The sequence below is a fragment of the Helicoverpa armigera genome, chromosome 15 (genome assembly GCF_030705265.1).
Source record: "Helicoverpa armigera isolate CAAS_96S chromosome 15, ASM3070526v1, whole genome shotgun sequence".
In the NCBI taxonomy this organism is placed as follows: Eukaryota; Metazoa; Arthropoda; class Insecta; order Lepidoptera; family Noctuidae; genus Helicoverpa; species Helicoverpa armigera.
This window is the reverse complement of record NC_087134.1, coordinates 153,477-170,963: the sequence shown is the minus strand read 5'-3', so window position 1 is coordinate 170,963 and position 17,487 is coordinate 153,477. Positions and strand designations below refer to the sequence as shown.

Here is a 17,487-nt window from a genome sequence, read left to right as displayed (position 1 = left end):
AATTAAAGTAAAAACCGTAACTCTATCAAAATCATAAACATGGGGTATAAACATGTAATTCATTGGGTCAGGACCTCTGCAAATGCCAATAAACACTGCGATAACAAGTCAATTCTTTTGGATTTTCAAATAAAACCTACAAGGAGATAACAAGATAATCGCCACCACAACCACAACAAACCACTTCAGAGATTATAGTGATCGATGGTGGTATAGTATACAAGTTGGAAATTCGATTATTTTGTTTAACATCTATTATGAGCAGTATCCCGAAATACGTCAAAGTTATAGAAACTGAAATAGCAGGAAGATTAAAAAACGTTAAAAAGTTAGATAGCGAATTATTTGAAGTAGAACAAGCACATCGTGATGAAATTTTGGCAGTAAGTTTCAATGCTAACTTAGCAGAATCCTCTGTTGCCTGAATACCTGTTTGTCCACGTTGTAGCGTCTCTTATTATTGTGTGCTATTTTTGCAGATTTATAGAGAAGCTTTTGAAAAGTTAATAAATGGAACAATTACACATTCCAGAATCCTTAGTGAGATAAAACAAGCATATGATTGCGCGATACTAATACGTGATAAACGCATTTCACAATTTATTACTCAAGATGTAAGTACAAAATAATAATTTTTGTTTTTTTATTTTATTTGGGTCAACAATGAGACACTGTTACATATATAATTATACATTTGAACTTATATCCAAGTGCCTCGTCACTTAAAAAAGAACACTGTATGTATTATAATTTGCACATAAACCTATATAACTTTGACAGAAAAAGAAACTAAAAAAAGCCTTAAGAAGTCGACATTTTAGATTTGTCTAAAAGTGTATATTCTTATCACATGTTACACGTGCTTAAATTCTGTCTCCAACACAAAATCGTAAAAAAGCTAAATGCTAAAACCGGCGACCCAGATTAGTATACATCCCTAAAGAAAATTTTTGACACTGACATTTTTCGTTCGTTACGTATCAAAACGTCACAAAATCACAACAAACAAATCACGGCAGCGGCAATTTATTCACATTTTCAATTCCGATTAGAATAGATAACTCGTGAATACGTATTTTTGTAAATTTCAAAGTCAAAACCTAATTGCATAGCACAACAAAAATTTATTTGATAAATTCTATATAAAGCACAATGTCGGCGACCGGCGATGTAGCTCCGAAGGTGTTAGTTCTTGACGGAGGGTTTTCAACGCAGCTGTCGTGCCATGTCGGCACCACTGCAGATGGAGACCCTTTATGGAGTGCTCGATTCCTACAAACACACCCCGACGATGTCGTCAACACACATCTGGATTTCCTGAGAGCAGGCTCCGACGTCATCATGACCAATACTTATCAGGCATCAGTTGGCGGCTTTGTCAAACACCTTGGCGTTACTCCTGAGGACGGGTATGCACTTATCAAGCATGCAGTGGGACTCGCGAAGCGTGCCCGAGACACGTACATAGAAGAATGTCGCGAGAGCGGGCATGTCCCGCAGGCTCCACTGATCGCCGGCTCCATCGGACCGTATGGCGCACACCTGCATGACGGCTCCGAGTACAGCGGCAACTACGCAGACGTGACGCCAGTGGACACCATGCGGGAGTGGCACATGCCTAGAATCAGGGCACTTGTTGAAGCTGGAGTAGATTTTTTAGCCTTTGAGACTATTCCATGCCTTAAGGAAGCTGAGATGCTGGTAAGGATACTAAAAGAGTACCCTCAAATGAGGGGCTGGCTCAGTTTTAGTTGTAAAGATGAGAACTCATTGGCTCATGGAGAAGATTTCAAGACAGCTGCTAAAAAATGCTGGGATATGAACCCAAATCAACTGGTAGCTGTTGGTGTGAACTGCTGCTCACCTAAAATAGTCGCAAAGTTATTCAAGGGCATCAATGATGATAGGCAGCACTCACCCATTCCATTCATTACTTATCCCAACTCTGGAGAGAAGTACAACCCACAAATAGGCTGGATCGACCGGGACAAGTGCGAGGCTCTCGCTCACTTTGTGCCCGATTGGCTGGATGTTGGAGTTAGGTATGTGGGTGGCTGCTGCAGGACATATGGCGCAGATATCTCTCTCATTAAGAACCAAGTGCAGATCTGGATGGATAGTCACACTAAAGCTGCTTCAAACAAACATTAAAATATTGCAAAATGATTTATGTGTTTATTAATTAGAAATAATTATACAACATAATCATCAGCAATAGTAGAAACTTAAGATTAATGTTATCTCTACATTTTATCAATTGTTTACATATTAAATATATAATGTATCAAATCAATATATCTACTGAAAATAAGTGCTATTACATTGGGCCTAAGAAACATTTTACTGCTGTTTTAGTATAAATTATTTAGGTTCACATCAGTCATGCTCTATGATTATAGTTCAAGTTTTGTCTGCACTCTATAGGGTATTCTCATCAATCTCATTATATATGTCACCGGAAAATAACAAAACTCGTAAGTTGATCAATTTTCTAATAGGTAGTTGATCAACTCTCGGAAAATATCAAACGGCAGTTGAAATGGACTATTTAACGTATGTATTTTAGTAAGTTGATTAATTTACGGCGCCTTGCCGTGAAATCATCCGACAAAGGCGAGGTGTACGTTGATTGGTTAAAAGACTCATGCTTATATGCTTATAACTAATGCAATCAGAGAAAAGTATATTAAGTGGCGGATAATAATGTACCGTCAAATAGTACACTGGGCAACGATTGGCCCATTTGTGGATGATTTTACTTGTAGCAATATAGTTAATTCTTAAATTACGGCTAGGTACCCTAAGTTGACCAATTAGCTAAAATGCAATGCGTTAAATAGTACATTTTAACTGCCGTTCATTATTTTCCGAGAGTTGATCAACTACCTAGAAAATTGATCAACTTACGAGTCTTGTTATTTTTCGGTGATATATATATCTACGTATTGAAGATACTTTACACTGAATTTGTTTTTAAAAAATATAAATTAAATTGTTGTTGCATCTGATATTTTAAAATGTTATTCAATAAGGAAACTTGAGACTTGAAGAATAAAGACTGAACTCAATTCACAGAGAGTTTTTGGTATATCTGTGACAAAGAAACAGAGAGATGATAAAATTAAAAAGTTACTGAAGGAAAATGAAGATCTCAGAGAACAAAACTTAAAACTGACTTTTGAGACCAGCAAACTGAAGAAAGATATGGGGAAGGTGTGTACCCTTCTGTAAATGTTCTCAGGATAGTGATGTTTCCTTCATTGTAAATATTAACTGTAAATATGTGTGCGTCGCTCTTGCCACACACTGTGTTTATATTAACGTTATCTTTCTGCTTTATTATGTCGTAGCTCACGCACTCGCCAGCCGCTTGTTGTGGGCGCATATATATGCCAATTACACATAGTTGTGGGTGTTCATATATTTTGTTATATATTTTTAAATATACTGTTTTTATGTCCACCCGTTGTCTTTTTTGTATAACTTTGGGTTTGCTGCTTAGGGGTACAATGGGTTTGTTTTTCCTAATTTCTGTACTTATCCTACACAAATACATGTTGCACCTACATTACGTCATAATAATGAATGGCGTCCACGGCCGATTTCGGCCACGGCGGCTGTTCTCATTTTAAGGAGAGCCAGCTGCGCAGCAGGTCATATTATAGTGCTCGAGCATTTTGCGCAGACACAGGTGCACTCCCTATTCCTTCACTCTCATAACCCGCAATCGGCAATCCGACGCGACCGGAAAGAGATCAGGGGCCCGATTCTCCTAAGTTAATAATGTCAAAATCGAATCGCAATATGATCGCAATAGCGGTTTTAACCATATCGGGCATTCTGCTACTAATAAAAGACCAATCGTATTCGAGTGACATTTGATTGGTGTGCGATTGGTCTGCTATTTTGGTAGTTTTGGTCTATATGGTAGTTTGCTGTACAATCATTTGCAGACAAAATGATCGCAGTCGAACGTGAATCGTATGTTCCCCAGGCGCAGGACCGACATTTACGTGCTCTCCGTAGCACGGGTGAATCAATCACCAACTTCCAAACTACGGGATACTATGTAAACGTTTAAGAAAACCCACAAAGCGATTTCGGCCCGACCCGGGAATCGAACCCGAGACCTCGAGCACATTACGTTATATGATAGGCATAGTTCTCGCCAGACTAAACTTGCCCTTCGAGGAGTGTATGTCATCACTAAGGTCCTAGACTCACAGCTCGGGACTCGAAGCACTGTAACCGGAGGCCTCATGCACAGCACTGACAGAAGTCGCACTTTGCCACTACTGGACCGTCGCCGTCGGGGCACTCGGTTTCTGTTAAGACTACAAAAGGCTGCATATTAAGGGGCAAAAATATTTTGCAAACAAAGAATAAGATCCTATGTATCCTAGAGATGTCAGCAGCCCCAGGGGGGCCAGCAGGGCCAAGGCCTGCCGGGGCTGCGGGATTGTTCGAAAGAGTTACCGCGGCCCTGGTACCTACATAAAAGGCCTATGACGGACCACGACGGTTTTTAGTCAGTAAAGCCTGACAGTTCTGACATTCCCTCACCGCTGCTAACCCACAGCGGAAGGGGTCATTTGATGACTTTTGACGTCGTTAAAAAGAAAAGTTCCTATGTATCCATCCTTCTACCATCTAGATATCAAAAACCTTGTAGTGAAAACACACAAAGTTGCCTAAGTAATATATTGGTTGGCCAGCTGAACGACGACAAGTTTTCCGACTACCTGACGCTGATGAAGGAGCGAGACGCTCGCTACACGCTTTACTTTGAGAATCTGGCGCTGCAGATGAAGCTCAAAGAGTTGGACGGCAGCTCGTACCCGGTGGACGACGCCTACGGAGACCCCGTCGTGCTGCGGATAGCTCTCGACAGATGCAGGTAACTAAGTCCGACTAAATGCCGGCCATACACGCTACACAAATTGAAGTGAAGAGTTATACCCAAAAAACAAAATTTGGTACTATAAAGGTCCTGAGAACGTTTTAGAACGTGCTATACAAGTTTAAAGCCAGTATACATTGGCCCAAGAGCGTGGCCAATACACGCCATCACCAATGTGTACACGGGGTATTGGTGTATGTTGGCGGACATTTGTCAATTTTGGCGTGCATTCGGCGAGTTGTCGGTTTTTGGGGCACACATCAAAGGAATCGTGGCCCAGCGTGGCGAGTGGTGTTTACACATTCGGCCAATGTTTAGTTCGTCACCTGCCGCTGAGGATAGTACATTTTTGTGTTGCGTGTAAAAATAAATATAGTAGTAAATATAGTAGTGTAGCATAATATAAATATATATATACAAATAAATAGCCGCAGCTAGAATTACTTCGACGTCCTTCGCAAGTGGTTTGCCAGATAGCAATGAGCCATGCGCCAATGTGTAAACACCATTTGATCGTGGCCTACAATTGTGCATTGCAAAGCTTGGCCCAACACAGGCCAATGAGTAATGTGGGGGCTTAATACCTACCTGCTGTTCCATTAATAAAATCCTTCAGAAACGTTAAGTACCTGCGTTCTACTCACCTATTTCAAAGTCAAACGCATTCTATCTCTGGCCCATCAGCGGAGTACCTACCTAATTAAAGAACCTTTGGTGTTTCTCTAGGGAACAATTATCTATAACGCAGACAGACCTCAAGAAGATGACGGACGAGTACGCGGACACCGTACCCCGGCGGGAGTACGACACCTTGGAGGCCAAGTACTACCATCTGTCCAAGGCCTTGGACAAGCTGGAACAAGAATACAAATCTTTACGTGATAACAATAGACGACTTTTAAGTCAGTTAGATTCAAATTTTATTTAAAGTTATTAATACGTTTAGTGGTTGCTTCATTGTTGCCTTACTATTGCAGCGTTAAAGTCATCGATCGAAGAAGAATTGTTTGAGACAAAGGAGCGATGCAGCGAACTCGAGCGCGCTGGCACTCCGCGCCCGCAGTGGGAGCTGTGCGCTGACTTTATTGGCGGCGGCCGCGATAGGTCAATATGTTACTCTATCTAACTAAATCTTATCTTCCGCACTGTACAGTTCATTCAAATTATTATGATTGAATGGTATTCTTTTGATATTTGTGTTAAATGTCCATTTGATTTATATCCATCCAGGTGGTGGCAGTTAGCCAGGGGTCTATCTTCACGAGATACACTCAGAGTGTTGCTAAAAGAACTGGGGCCCGCTGCTGAAAGTGATCATTTGGAACATTTCGATGGACTTGTAAGAACGAACAACAAAAGTTTGGATCAGCCTAGTTATGGTTTTCTTTTCAGTCACAATTTCTTGTTATTTTTATTTATTAGGGTATGGATCCCGTGATACCACCATATCTTCGTTATGAGGGGAAGGTGCGCAATCTGCGGCTGTCGCGCCGGGAGATAAGCGTTATTATCAACGACATCTGGCTCGGAAAGATGGACAGCACCGACATGTCCATGCAGGATTATGTTACCAAGTATTTTGAAGATAGGTACTACTTCACACTATTAGTTTATAGCTGTTAGTTTTTTTCGCTAACCATGTCCTTAATATAGTGCCTACCTTATTTCATCTCGACCATACAACTGGGGCCCGATTCTCCTAATTTTACTTAAGCGACAACGATTACGATTAAAGCGTATGTGGCATTCCACTATTTTTTCTTTGAAATAAACGTTTTTATCTTTTTCTGTCATTCAATAATGAATCATTTTGTCTGCAAATGATTTACGATTGCAATATGATTGTAGAGCAAACTACCGTATAGACCAAAATTACCAAAATAGCAGACCAATCGCAAACCAATCGAATGTCGTTTGAATACAATAATTGGTCTTATATTAGTAGCAGAATACCCGATATGGTTAAAATTGCTATTGCGATCACATTGCGATTCGATTTCTATTCAATTTTGACATTATTTACTTAGGAGAATCGGGCCCTTTATCACAGACTGTATCTTTACATACGTAGGTTTTGTGTATTTTATAAGCAATATGCAACCATATTTCTGTAGATTCTCTCTTCTGTAGAATGTTGTAGAGCACATATTAGCATGCGTAATATATGTATCTGTCAGGTACCAGCAGCCGTCAGTGCGCGCGGAGTGGGCGTACAACTTGTGCGCGGGCGCAGAGCAGATGCTTGACGAGCCGCAGGTGAAGGTGTTCTGGGGTGTGCTGCACGGCCACCTCAGCGAGCGCATCTACTGGGGGCTGCGCGCCGACTGGCTGGCGCTGCGGGACGCGCTCTACCGGCACGCCAGGGACAACGAGGTGCTAGCTTGTGTGCCCGCGCCCGATCGACTGCCCTTTGGAATCACTAGTAGTCTAATCTCATAGGTACTGCTGTTACTTCTTGTTCGTTTACAGACGATATCAATAGAAGACTTTGAGAAGATTTCGAAAGCAACGTTCCCGCTTAAGAGTGAAGTAGACATCAAGAACCTGATGGACGTCGTACGTAAGCAGCTTAAACTGAAGATCAATAGCAACGAAGTCAACTTGGATAAACTGTTTCAAACGGTTGGTTGGTTACGTAATTGCACTTTTGCATTTGTGTCAACGCTGCATTGCATTGCATTCCTGGGGCTCGATTCTCCTAAGTTAATAATGTCAAAATCGAAAAGAAATCGAATTGCAATATGATCGCAATAGCAGTTTTAACAATATCGGGCATTCTGCTACTAATTTAAGACCAATCGTATTCCAACGACATTCGATTGGTTTGCGATTGGTCTGCTATTTTGGTGATTTTGGTCTATACGGTAGTTTGCTCTGCAATCATATTGCAATAGTTAATCATTTGCAGTCAAAATGATTCATTATTGAATGACAGAAAAGGATAAAAACGTTTATTTCAAAGAAAAAATAGGTTACGTAAACGTATGTGGCCCACATACGTTTCAATCGTAATCGAGTCGGGATTGGATCTCATTCGAACCGAGTCGAACGTGAATCGTATGTCGCTTAAGTAAAATTAGGAGAATCGGGCCCCTGAGTTAATCGTCATGAGCCTTTTTATTATCCCACTGATGGACACAGGCTCTCACACAGAGATGGATTGAGCGTTGATCACGACACGACGCTTGCCCACAGAGGTCAGGGGTGCATCGCATCCAGCACTCAAAAAAGGCTGTGGACACATTTATCACAATCAATCAACATTTATCAAAATTCGCATTTTTGTTCTTCGCTTATGTTTTTTTCTACCTTAACTACAAACTAAAAAAAACTGGGTCTCTGCGCTGGCGCCGTCTTGCCTACTTCGGGTCTTCTGCCTTTATGTGGAATAGTAATTTCAGAAGTAGGTACCTACAGCTACCTATTTTGTCGAAAATATGCTTAAACACACACCTACCTATTTTGTCGAAAATATGCTTAAATACAAACTTAGAAGAGTTACCTACATTGGTACCTACTTGCCTGATCTGGAACCGAACCCACACCCTCATAGGTACTTGTGAGGTTGCTCTGCCCAATAGGCCACCACGATTTTCTTTGTACGCTAAGCTAATAAGTTCTCCTTGAAACATTTGTTTTCTCTTTAGAATGAAGAGGGCTTCGATCGCGTGGAGTTTGCTCGTGAGTTATTCCGACAACGGCAGCTTGCCCAAGACAAGTACATCCGGGAGGTGGTGACTGAGCTCGGTGGTAAGCACGCCGCTAACAAGACTGTCTCTGTGGAGAACGTGAAGCGAGCCTTTGCCATCGTCGATCCAGCTATAGGTGGTTTTCATAAGTTGTCGTTTGTTTGAGTGTAATGTTCATGTATGTAGGTAGTTATAGATAATTCTAATTATTACATTACTTATTTCCCTAGATCATATTCGCATGGAGCGCTACATTCGTTGGGCCTTTTCCGATCCATCCACAGAACTTAATATAATTCCCCCAATACCTCTAAAAACCCTAACTACAAGGCTTGCCGCTGGTGACATAGAACGTGTTGGGCCCCGATATAGAGGTACTCATCGCAGAACATACAAGTAATACATTATTGGATTCATCTGAAGATATCAAAGAATCGTTGACTACATGGCAAACTTAATCTACAGGAGGTGTTAATTTCCAAGTGCAGAAAGGTTCACAATAAGAAAAAAAAATGAAATTAAAAGTAATCGTATTTTTTTTTTATTTCCTCATAATTTCATAATTCTTAATCGGTTTTTGGTGATTATTTACTCATACAGCCCTAGCCCTAGAGCCCCAGTCCCCAAGAATGGATGAAGAATGGCAACGCTACAGATGACCACAGAGCACATGGCAACGCATTGATATTCGACTGTCAAAGTCAAATCAAATCATTCAAATGTCAATAACCGCTGTGCCTGCGACGATCTGTGATTATAACCTTACTCTAAACTTTAAAACCATTTATTTATAAACTGTACTCGTGTATCTGCTGAAATATAAAAATACAGACCAATATGGCTGATATTGTGGATACTGAGGAAGTTGACAGAGACACTGTAGAACCTGATGTGTTAGAACAACAGTTCCAAAAGAAATACAAATTACTCACAGAAACAACTGTATCACTTAAGAGATCTTATATTAATAAATTACATGCAACCAAGTAAGTATTCAGGGCATATCGTACGGTGTGCAAAGAACTCAGGACTTACTAAATCTCTCTTACAAATGGCGAGTTTTTGAGCTATAGAAATCTTTTAACATTTAAAATATAAACAATTATTTAATGACTGCAGATCGTTGAAAATAGCAGTAAGTTTATCAGACAACAGCATAGAGGTATACCAGCTAGACAGCTCGTCTCTGAGCAAGGTGTGTCGCCTGAGCGGCCACGAGAAGGCGCTGACGGAGGTGGTGTGCGACCCCAACGAGGACCACCTCGTGTACTCGGCCGGGCAGGACGGGCTCGTCAAACTGTGGGACACGCGGACCAGCGGCACCTGTGTGCAGGAGTATAAGGGTAACATATGGGATTTCTCATTCAAAACAAAGATCAACCATTTCAGAAAAAATATTCCCATTGTAACTGTCTAAACTCTTGCTACTTAGTTTTGAACCAAGCCTTGGTTCTGATAAGTGTATTACAATTGTGTTTTATTTGAATTCATAGATAAGGACGAAGAGCTAATCAAGCCTTTTGAGTGTATGGACATCTCTTGCAATGGGAGAGTGCTGTGTGCCGGCAGTCAGCTGGTGGAGGACGATGCTTACTTGGTGTTCTGGGACAACCGGCAGCCCAGCCCACTGGGTGGCTACTGGAACTCACACACTGATGACATCACACAGGTAATATATGTTTTTGTGATATTTTATCAGGTTCATGAGTTTTCATTCATTCATGCAATTATAAAAAATATCTGCTACTGCAAGAAAAATATTTTATTTTATATATTATCATTGCAAATTCCTTGTGTCATTTCATCCACTAATTAATCACCATTAATTCCAGGTGAAATTCCACAAAACAAAGACAGAGATACTAGCAACAGGCTCACTGGATGGCCTTCTGAATGTGTTCAACGTGATGGAGCTGAGTGAAGATGATGCTCTCACGTACTCCCTGAACATAGAGAACTCTGTGGAGAAGTTGAGCTGGCTGGACGAGAAGCAGGTGGCGTGCATTACACAGTCCAATGACCTGCAGCTGTGGGATACCAGCACTGGAGACATGCTTACGAGTTTCACCAGAGATAAACTTTCTAGAAGTATAAGGGTAAGCAATGTCATTATTAAATAAATATAAATAAATGCTTTATTTTTGCAAATCCTTACAATTTTACTTAATATTCTAGCAGGTTTACAATTTAATAAAGGCACAGAAATGTTGAGACCCTGGCCTCTTAACTAGGAATGCCTGTGACTTAGGAGCCAGAAATTTGCTGTAAGGCTTCATTTTTGGTAAACTATGTGTTGAACTAAAACTGTGAAGCAATAAGCCTGTATCGGTGGGCAGCCTTTAAAATTGCTAAACTCATCTTTGCAGAGAAGTAAAGCTGACGACTGTTACTTGGTGGACACATACACGTCGATAGACGACACGCCGGTGGTTCTGGCTGGCTCCTATGAAGGTGATGGGTAAGATAGAATACTTTATATTATGTTAGTTTTAGGCTAGTGTGTTATCACGCTTAACGCAAAAATGCCGATGTATTGAACAATTTTGCAATGAATACAAGTGAATGTATATGAATGAACGTGGTAGGCACGTGCTGCGCTCGGTGACGGTGGCGGACAAGCGGCTGCAGCCGAGCTCCAACTTCGCGGAGAACAAACAGACCGTCCGCTGCTGCTGGTACGATGCACAAGTAAGTACTTCCTCTTTCACTCAAAAACTACGCCTATTTGACAAATAATCGATGGACTTCTAAACAAGATATATATTGGATTACGAAATAAACATAGCTGCATCCACTGGATATCGTCTTCTGGACAGATGCACCTAAAAGTTTTGTTTTTTTATTGTAAAGTTTTTAGAAGTAATTTTTTTTAGAGAGCAACAGTTGTCTATCGCCGTTAAATAAACAGCAAGTACGTAATTGAAATCTAGCTGTTAATTTTTCACTTTCTTTTTAGAGAGGTACATGTTCAATATGCATAATAAAGAGGATACCCAGTAGTTGATGTTTTTGTTAGCAGTTTATTAACACTGATTAAATTAGTTGAGACGCATTCGCTGGGTAGTTAGTGCAGCGGTAATGTTGTGTGTCAGCGCGACGTGCTGGTGTCGGGCGGCGAGGCGGGCGCGCTGGTCGTGTGGCGCGGCGGGGGCGCGGGCGGGGGCGAGGCGGCGGGCGCGGGGGGCGGGCGCCTCGCGCAGCAGCACCGCCTGCACGCGCACCGGCACAAGCCCTACTGATCTCTGCTGCTACTATGCATTAACTAGCTTTGTAAGTACGATGCCACTCACTTCATGTTCCTGCTCTATCAGTGTCTACACACTGCCGGCAGCCCCGGCCGACTGCTTTTCTTGGCGCCTTTTCCAACCGACTGCCAAAAAAGGTCAACTGTTGGTAATGTTATGTTTTGACTTATTAGTTCATTCGTTTTGATGAGATACGCTAACTTTTTTGGTAGGTAGGTAACACTGAAAAAACTCATGAAGATTGTAAAAGTTGCCAATTACCGAAAAAAATTGTTCAAAATGACGAAGAACGAATGAAGGCAAATTGTTTTAGCTATTGTGGGGATTGAAATGTACGAGCCGACTGACATCGCGGGCAGCACGGACTGGCCCCGAGCTGTCACAACCGGCGCCCGCCCTCCCCCCGCCGGCACTGCTTCCACAATGCTGATAGCATATATATAGCGATCTGAATTTGATGTTGCGTACAACACAAATAGGTTTCATCCCTTAATCAATATGCAGTGTTAGAACTCGAACGACAAGGTGTGTCGTATATTGTGACTTAGATAACAGCAAACGTTACTAATGTATTAAAAGCTGGGATTATGGGTTATATAAAACAACACACTTCAATAACTTAGCACTTTAATCAAAACCCAAAGTTATATCTAAAGTAATTCACTATAAAATAATGATTGTAACACGGCTCCAGGTGTTACTTTAAAATATAATAATTAATTTGATTACTCAATACATAAAGTTAGCGGTCGGAGCCGTTCAGTAAAACACATGCATGCAAAATACATAAGATTTATATAAACACAACTCTTCAAAATATTTTTATAAATACGTATACAAATTTTATGGCCATTATTGTTACCAAATAAATGAATACCAAGTTAAAATGTTCGTTTTATTCAATACAGTCACTCTGGTAAGTACTTGTTTGAGTTATAATCGTACCTACATAGCTACATCGTAAAAGCTGCCGATTTAGATATGGTGTGTGGTGCGTGGCTTGTAACATACTAGGTTGACGCATTGTATCGGATATGACGCCATTACCAGAGTAGCCGCACTGAATGTGTTTAAGCGAAAAGCTTACACCTAATAACATCTATCAATACTTACATCACTAACGACTCAACAAATAATCACCAATAAATAGAAATTTGTACTCAATTATAATCTCGAACCTCTGCTTTTGAATTTCCGTTCCACTACGATTTGTAACGCAAAAATATCAATTAAGTAATATTATAAAAAGCGGACAGAATGCTATGAATGCTTGTATAGATCAATTCTAACAAGACATCTCATAATTAAATAGTAGCTAGCTATATCACAAATACATAAAAATCTCGGTATTGCTTTATTCGAGAAATAAATGATTTTGAGTTATGAAGTCGATGTGTAGGATGTGTGGTGGGAGTGTGAGGATGTCGCGCGCGCGCGCGTGTGTGTGTGAGGGTGTGTGTGTGTGTGTGGTTGCATTGTTCTTTGGTAACGCGGAGTGTGACGGCGTGACGTCACTCGCCGCCCGGCGCCCGCGCCGCAGCCCATCACTTGGACGACAGGAACATTATGAGCCTGCCGATAACACCATATGTACAAAACATTTTTTGTTCAAACTAGGTTGACAAATAGCGCTTTTGAAAGGAAGATTAAGATTATGTTATATAAAGACAGCCCTGTGTTTATCATTGGAAAAAGTCCCTAACCTTTCAAGCTATCATTGAGGTATTTCACCTTTTTTAGAAGTATTTAAAAGTGGATTATTGTCCACATTGAGTAGAGTGGATATGAGCAGTGCGGCGGGTACCTGAAGTGTATGGCCTTGTTGGAGAGCAGGCGGTTGGTGTCGTTGTCGTCGGCCAGCGGCAGCGGCAGCGGCGGCGCGTCGGGCGCGTCGTCGTGGAAGCTGTGCGCCGCCAGCTCGGGCCGCACGCGCGCCTCGCCGTACGGGCCGCGCAGCGCCACCCACTGCACCGCCAGCGCGCACGCCGCCTTGCTCTTCAGGATCAGCTGCGCAAGCTCCCGTTACACACCCGCGCCACCGCGCCGCACCGCGCCGCTCGTCGAGCCTCACCTGGTACGTGATCTCCCGCTGCGAGCTCTGCGTCGGGTCGCGCTGGTTCTTGTTCACGAACGCCTTCACCACCCACTGGTGGCCGAACGCGGAGAACCGTGACGTCTCGTAGTACAGCTTGTGCACGAATTCCTCCGTGCGGTACGGCTTCAGCTGCAGGTCTGCTCACAAATATTGTGTCTTATTACAACTCCCGTGACGCCTCTTTCATCGTATCAGTCGCTGCGGTTCGTCGACACTTCAAATCTCTATATCTAAGGACGAGCACGAAGACTAAGTCTGAGGCCGAGGGCAGAAACGAACTCACCATTGAAGGTAATCTTCTCGTAGGAGAGCAGGTCGAGCACCTGGCTGTAGACGGCGTGCGCGTCGCGGGCGCGGCGCTCGCGCTCCGCCAGCGTGGCCACCACGTCGGCCGCCGACTTGCCGGGGTGCGCGCAGGCCGCCTCGTGCGCGCGCGCCTCGTGCGCCGGGCCCAGCCACGGGCAGCCGATGCACGCGAAGCGGCAGCCCGTCAGCCTGCGGACACGGCCCCTGTACGACTGCGGCCGGCGCGGCCGGCGCCGGGCGCTACGCACCTGCCCGCCCGCCTGCGCGCCACCACCACCACCAAGCTGGACACTATGCGAACCAAACTATCGAGGTAGCGTCTGCTCTGTGCCGTATCGACTACCATTTGCGAGAACTTGTACTGCCTGCCGGAAGAAATGTGTGCCCTTGTATAGCACGCGTTACGCTACTAACTACTGTAACTATCTACGACTTTCTTTCTAGTCACTTAAATCTCGTGACAACCTGCATCTTTCAGTACTTCGTCACCCTTTTCGAGCACAGGTACATAGAGTAACTACCTGTGCATTGAGTATTACATCTACCATAATACCTATCTGAACTAGGTCCATCACGAATTGTATGTAAGCACCTTACTCGCATTGAGTAAATCCCTTAACCTTAAGGCTATCAATTCATTACATTATATTTGTCGCAAACATATTTTCAGGCAAACTAACAGAGCATCAATTCATTTTATATTCTATAAAAAATGTTTGTTCTTAAATAGAATTTTGGAATTATATTTCAATGATTTTAGAAGGTACTAAAAATTGCATTAGTACGTTACATGTGCGCTGTATCCATTGCCAATTAAAAAGTAATAATGCATCGTAATGTAGTGATATTTTGTAGCGGCGATAAGCGCGATGTGTAGGTCACCTCTCCTCGCACGTGTTCTCCTCGTGGTGCTGCAGCGAGTGGCGCGGGAACACGCACGTGCAGTATTTGCACTCGGACGGCAGCTCCGACACCGTCTTCTCCACGGCCAGGTTGCGCGACGCCGACGTCTTGGAGATCTCCACGCGACAGTTGGGGCACGTGGCCGCCTCGTCGCGCAGCCGCGCGTCCGCGAGCAAATGCGTGAAGCATGGAGCACACATCAGGTGTCCATTGCTACACTGCAATATAACACTACTGTCAGTATCCAGTACTCGCTGCTGTCTTACTTGTATTGCTGCAACAGTATTTAAGTATAAAACTTATGGATATGGAAAGAGTCCAAGGTTTTATTATAATAAATTTATACAGAAGCTAGGCCTTTATTATGCCTGATGTATTGAATTTATGTGGGACTTCTAAAGAAACTATAAATGTATGTGTGTTCTACATGGTCTACCTCTGGTCGTGATTGCGTGTGCCACCTGTAATCAAACTACACAGAATATAAATACTGCTGTAACAGAAAAAAAAATGTTAAATAGGGACAACAATAAAAAAACGTTTTGATATTAATATATGAATTGTAGTAAAATATAGTGATAATGGCAAAGGGGCAATTACTAAAACTTAAAAGCTTTTTTTGCAAACTGGCAAGAATTCCATATTGGTATTAAACAATAATGTTATAATAATCAAATTAAAAAATTATATTTTTGCAGTAAAATGTTAGTGATTATGCTGCTTATAGTTTGGAAAATCAGAAAGGATATTTAAATCTGGGATCAGGGTTGTAAAGGGGATTTCTCAATAAAGAAAGATGTAAATCTCTTAAACATTTCTTTATTAAAGTGAAATGTTACAAGAGTGTATACAGGCTAAGTTTACGAACTACAGTATGACCATACATACTAGTTATTGCATACAACATCATAGATACTTAACTCCTAGTTGAACTGACACTCATAACATAGGTAACTTGTTCAAAATATGTACACAATACATACAAACAGGTCACGGATCACACATACATTGACTAATAATTGAATAAAATAACTGAACACAATTCATAACACTAAGGTAAGGACAGCCTTAACAGAGGGCTGTCATAGGAAGATACTTAGCTGGTGCCAACTCTACATTCATAACGAAATGATAAAATACATTACATTGACGCCATTAATCTGATACTCTCAAAGTGAGAAGTGATAGAGCGACGTCGTGTAGGCGTCGCCACGACGCGAAGGTAAAAATTGAGCTGAAGGCTCTCAGCTTACGTAACAAAGGAAAAGTTTTGTAAAACAGCTGATGCAAGCATCAACACCATCAGCTGTTTTAGAATACCTGATACACGGCCGCCTGCGGCAGGTCCAAGCAAACTGCGCAGCACAGGATGCCCCCCAGCCTGTGCTCGAGCTTGTCGCTCCCTTCTTTCTCAGTTATTTTACGTTTTTTAGTCAATGGCTCATCGGCATCTTTCACGTCGGGCCCGACCCCGCCTTCGCTAGAAGACGGCATGGGCTCGCTCTCAGGCGCTTCGGCCATTACACAATGTAAATAACAACAATACTACGACACAAACTGCGCGCTACTGCGTCAGATGGACGCTAAATCAAATGACGCTAAACGAGTATCGACGAACTTCGCTACAAACAAAGGTTTGTTGTTTATATAGATGCCCACCCTCCCGCAACCCGAAACCTTTTTAGTGTTGTTCTTAAATGTCGAAACCATCGAGAATGAATCGATAGTGCGTGTATGAGCTATAGGTACACATGTGCACGTAACTGAAAATATATTTTCCGCGTCCCTTGGGAGCCTCTGCCCGTACCAAGATAAAATATAGATAGATATACGGGAAGAGTGCAGCTTTCCAACACAGTGAAAGAATTTTTCAAATCGATGCACACAACTTTTTTTATATGTATTTGGCATCTCGTTCAGCCTAAGAGGCCGTGTTCTGCTCGGGAAACAAAAAAAATCCTCTTTATTATATTAATGTAGATACAGAACAAAACGACAAAATCCTAAATCTACTAAGCCTACTTTGTACAACACTAGACAAATATAATAGTTGAGTTGCCAAGTATAGAAATTGAGGTTATTGGTAGATTTGTAGCGGTAGTAGGGGCAACTTTATCTGAGTGAGTAGTAGACAACAGTCATATTTTCTAGAATTATCTTCTAGTTCCAAAATAACATGCTACACTACCTGGGTTAGGAGTTTATTTCAACTGCAATCCCAAACCTAGAACTATCCTGAATATAATTACAGTTTAGGCTTTAGACTTTAGACAGACGGACCGCATTTCATTTGGATTGTAGTTGAAATGCTCTGTCTGTCTAGAGCCTTAGGTTTTATAATCAAAAGAA

The 17,487-nt window shown here is 42.1% G+C and overlaps 3 protein-coding genes across 6 annotated transcripts; 2 read left to right on the top strand and 1 right to left on the bottom strand.

Moving 5' to 3' along the window:
• Positions 1–714: 714 nt before the first annotated feature.
• LOC110376290 (translin-associated factor X-interacting protein 1) lies at positions 715–9,137 on the top strand. Its single transcript, XM_021334706.3, has 11 exons — positions 715–2,100; positions 3,076–3,213; positions 4,716–4,897; positions 5,627–5,802; positions 5,878–6,004; positions 6,131–6,239; positions 6,323–6,489; positions 7,078–7,273; positions 7,370–7,522; positions 8,548–8,725; positions 8,820–9,137. Exons 1-11 carry the CDS (start codon positions 1,153–1,155, stop codon positions 8,987–8,989), a joined length of 2,544 nt encoding a protein of 847 aa, XP_021190381.3. The 5' UTR covers positions 715–1,152; the 3' UTR covers positions 8,990–9,137.
• Positions 9,138–9,276: 139 nt separating this feature from the next.
• Positions 9,277–12,721, top strand: LOC110376293 (WD repeat-containing protein 89). Of its 2 annotated transcripts, none has more exons than XM_021334714.3 (8): positions 9,277–9,575; positions 9,709–9,932; positions 10,083–10,258; positions 10,422–10,685; positions 10,956–11,047; positions 11,175–11,277; positions 11,682–11,859; positions 12,148–12,721. In XM_021334714.3, the coding sequence occupies exons 1-7, from the start codon at positions 9,427–9,429 to the stop codon at positions 11,826–11,828; spliced, it is 1,155 nt and encodes a 384-aa protein (XP_021190389.3). In that variant the 5' UTR covers positions 9,277–9,426; the 3' UTR covers positions 11,829–11,859; positions 12,148–12,721. The 2 variants fall into 2 exon arrangements, with proteins under 2 accessions (XP_021190389.3, XP_021190390.3); XM_021334715.3 differs by having other exon boundaries at positions 12,047–12,721.
• On the bottom strand, positions 12,445–17,350 carry LOC110376292 (uncharacterized protein). Of its 3 annotated transcripts, XM_021334712.3 has the most exons (6): positions 16,459–17,350; positions 15,118–15,356; positions 14,213–14,424; positions 13,906–14,066; positions 13,639–13,841; positions 13,236–13,406 (listed from the first exon to the last, which is right to left on the bottom strand). In XM_021334712.3, exons 1-6 carry the CDS (start codon positions 16,657–16,659, stop codon positions 13,379–13,381), a joined length of 1,044 nt encoding a protein of 347 aa, XP_021190387.1. In that variant the 5' UTR covers positions 16,660–17,350; the 3' UTR covers positions 13,236–13,378. The 3 variants fall into 3 exon arrangements, with proteins under 3 accessions (XP_021190386.3, XP_021190388.3, XP_021190387.1); XM_021334711.3 differs by having other exon boundaries at positions 12,445–13,406; positions 13,639–14,066; XM_021334713.3 differs by lacking the exon at positions 13,639–13,841 and having other exon boundaries at positions 12,445–13,406.
• Positions 17,351–17,487: the final 137 nt, after the last annotated feature.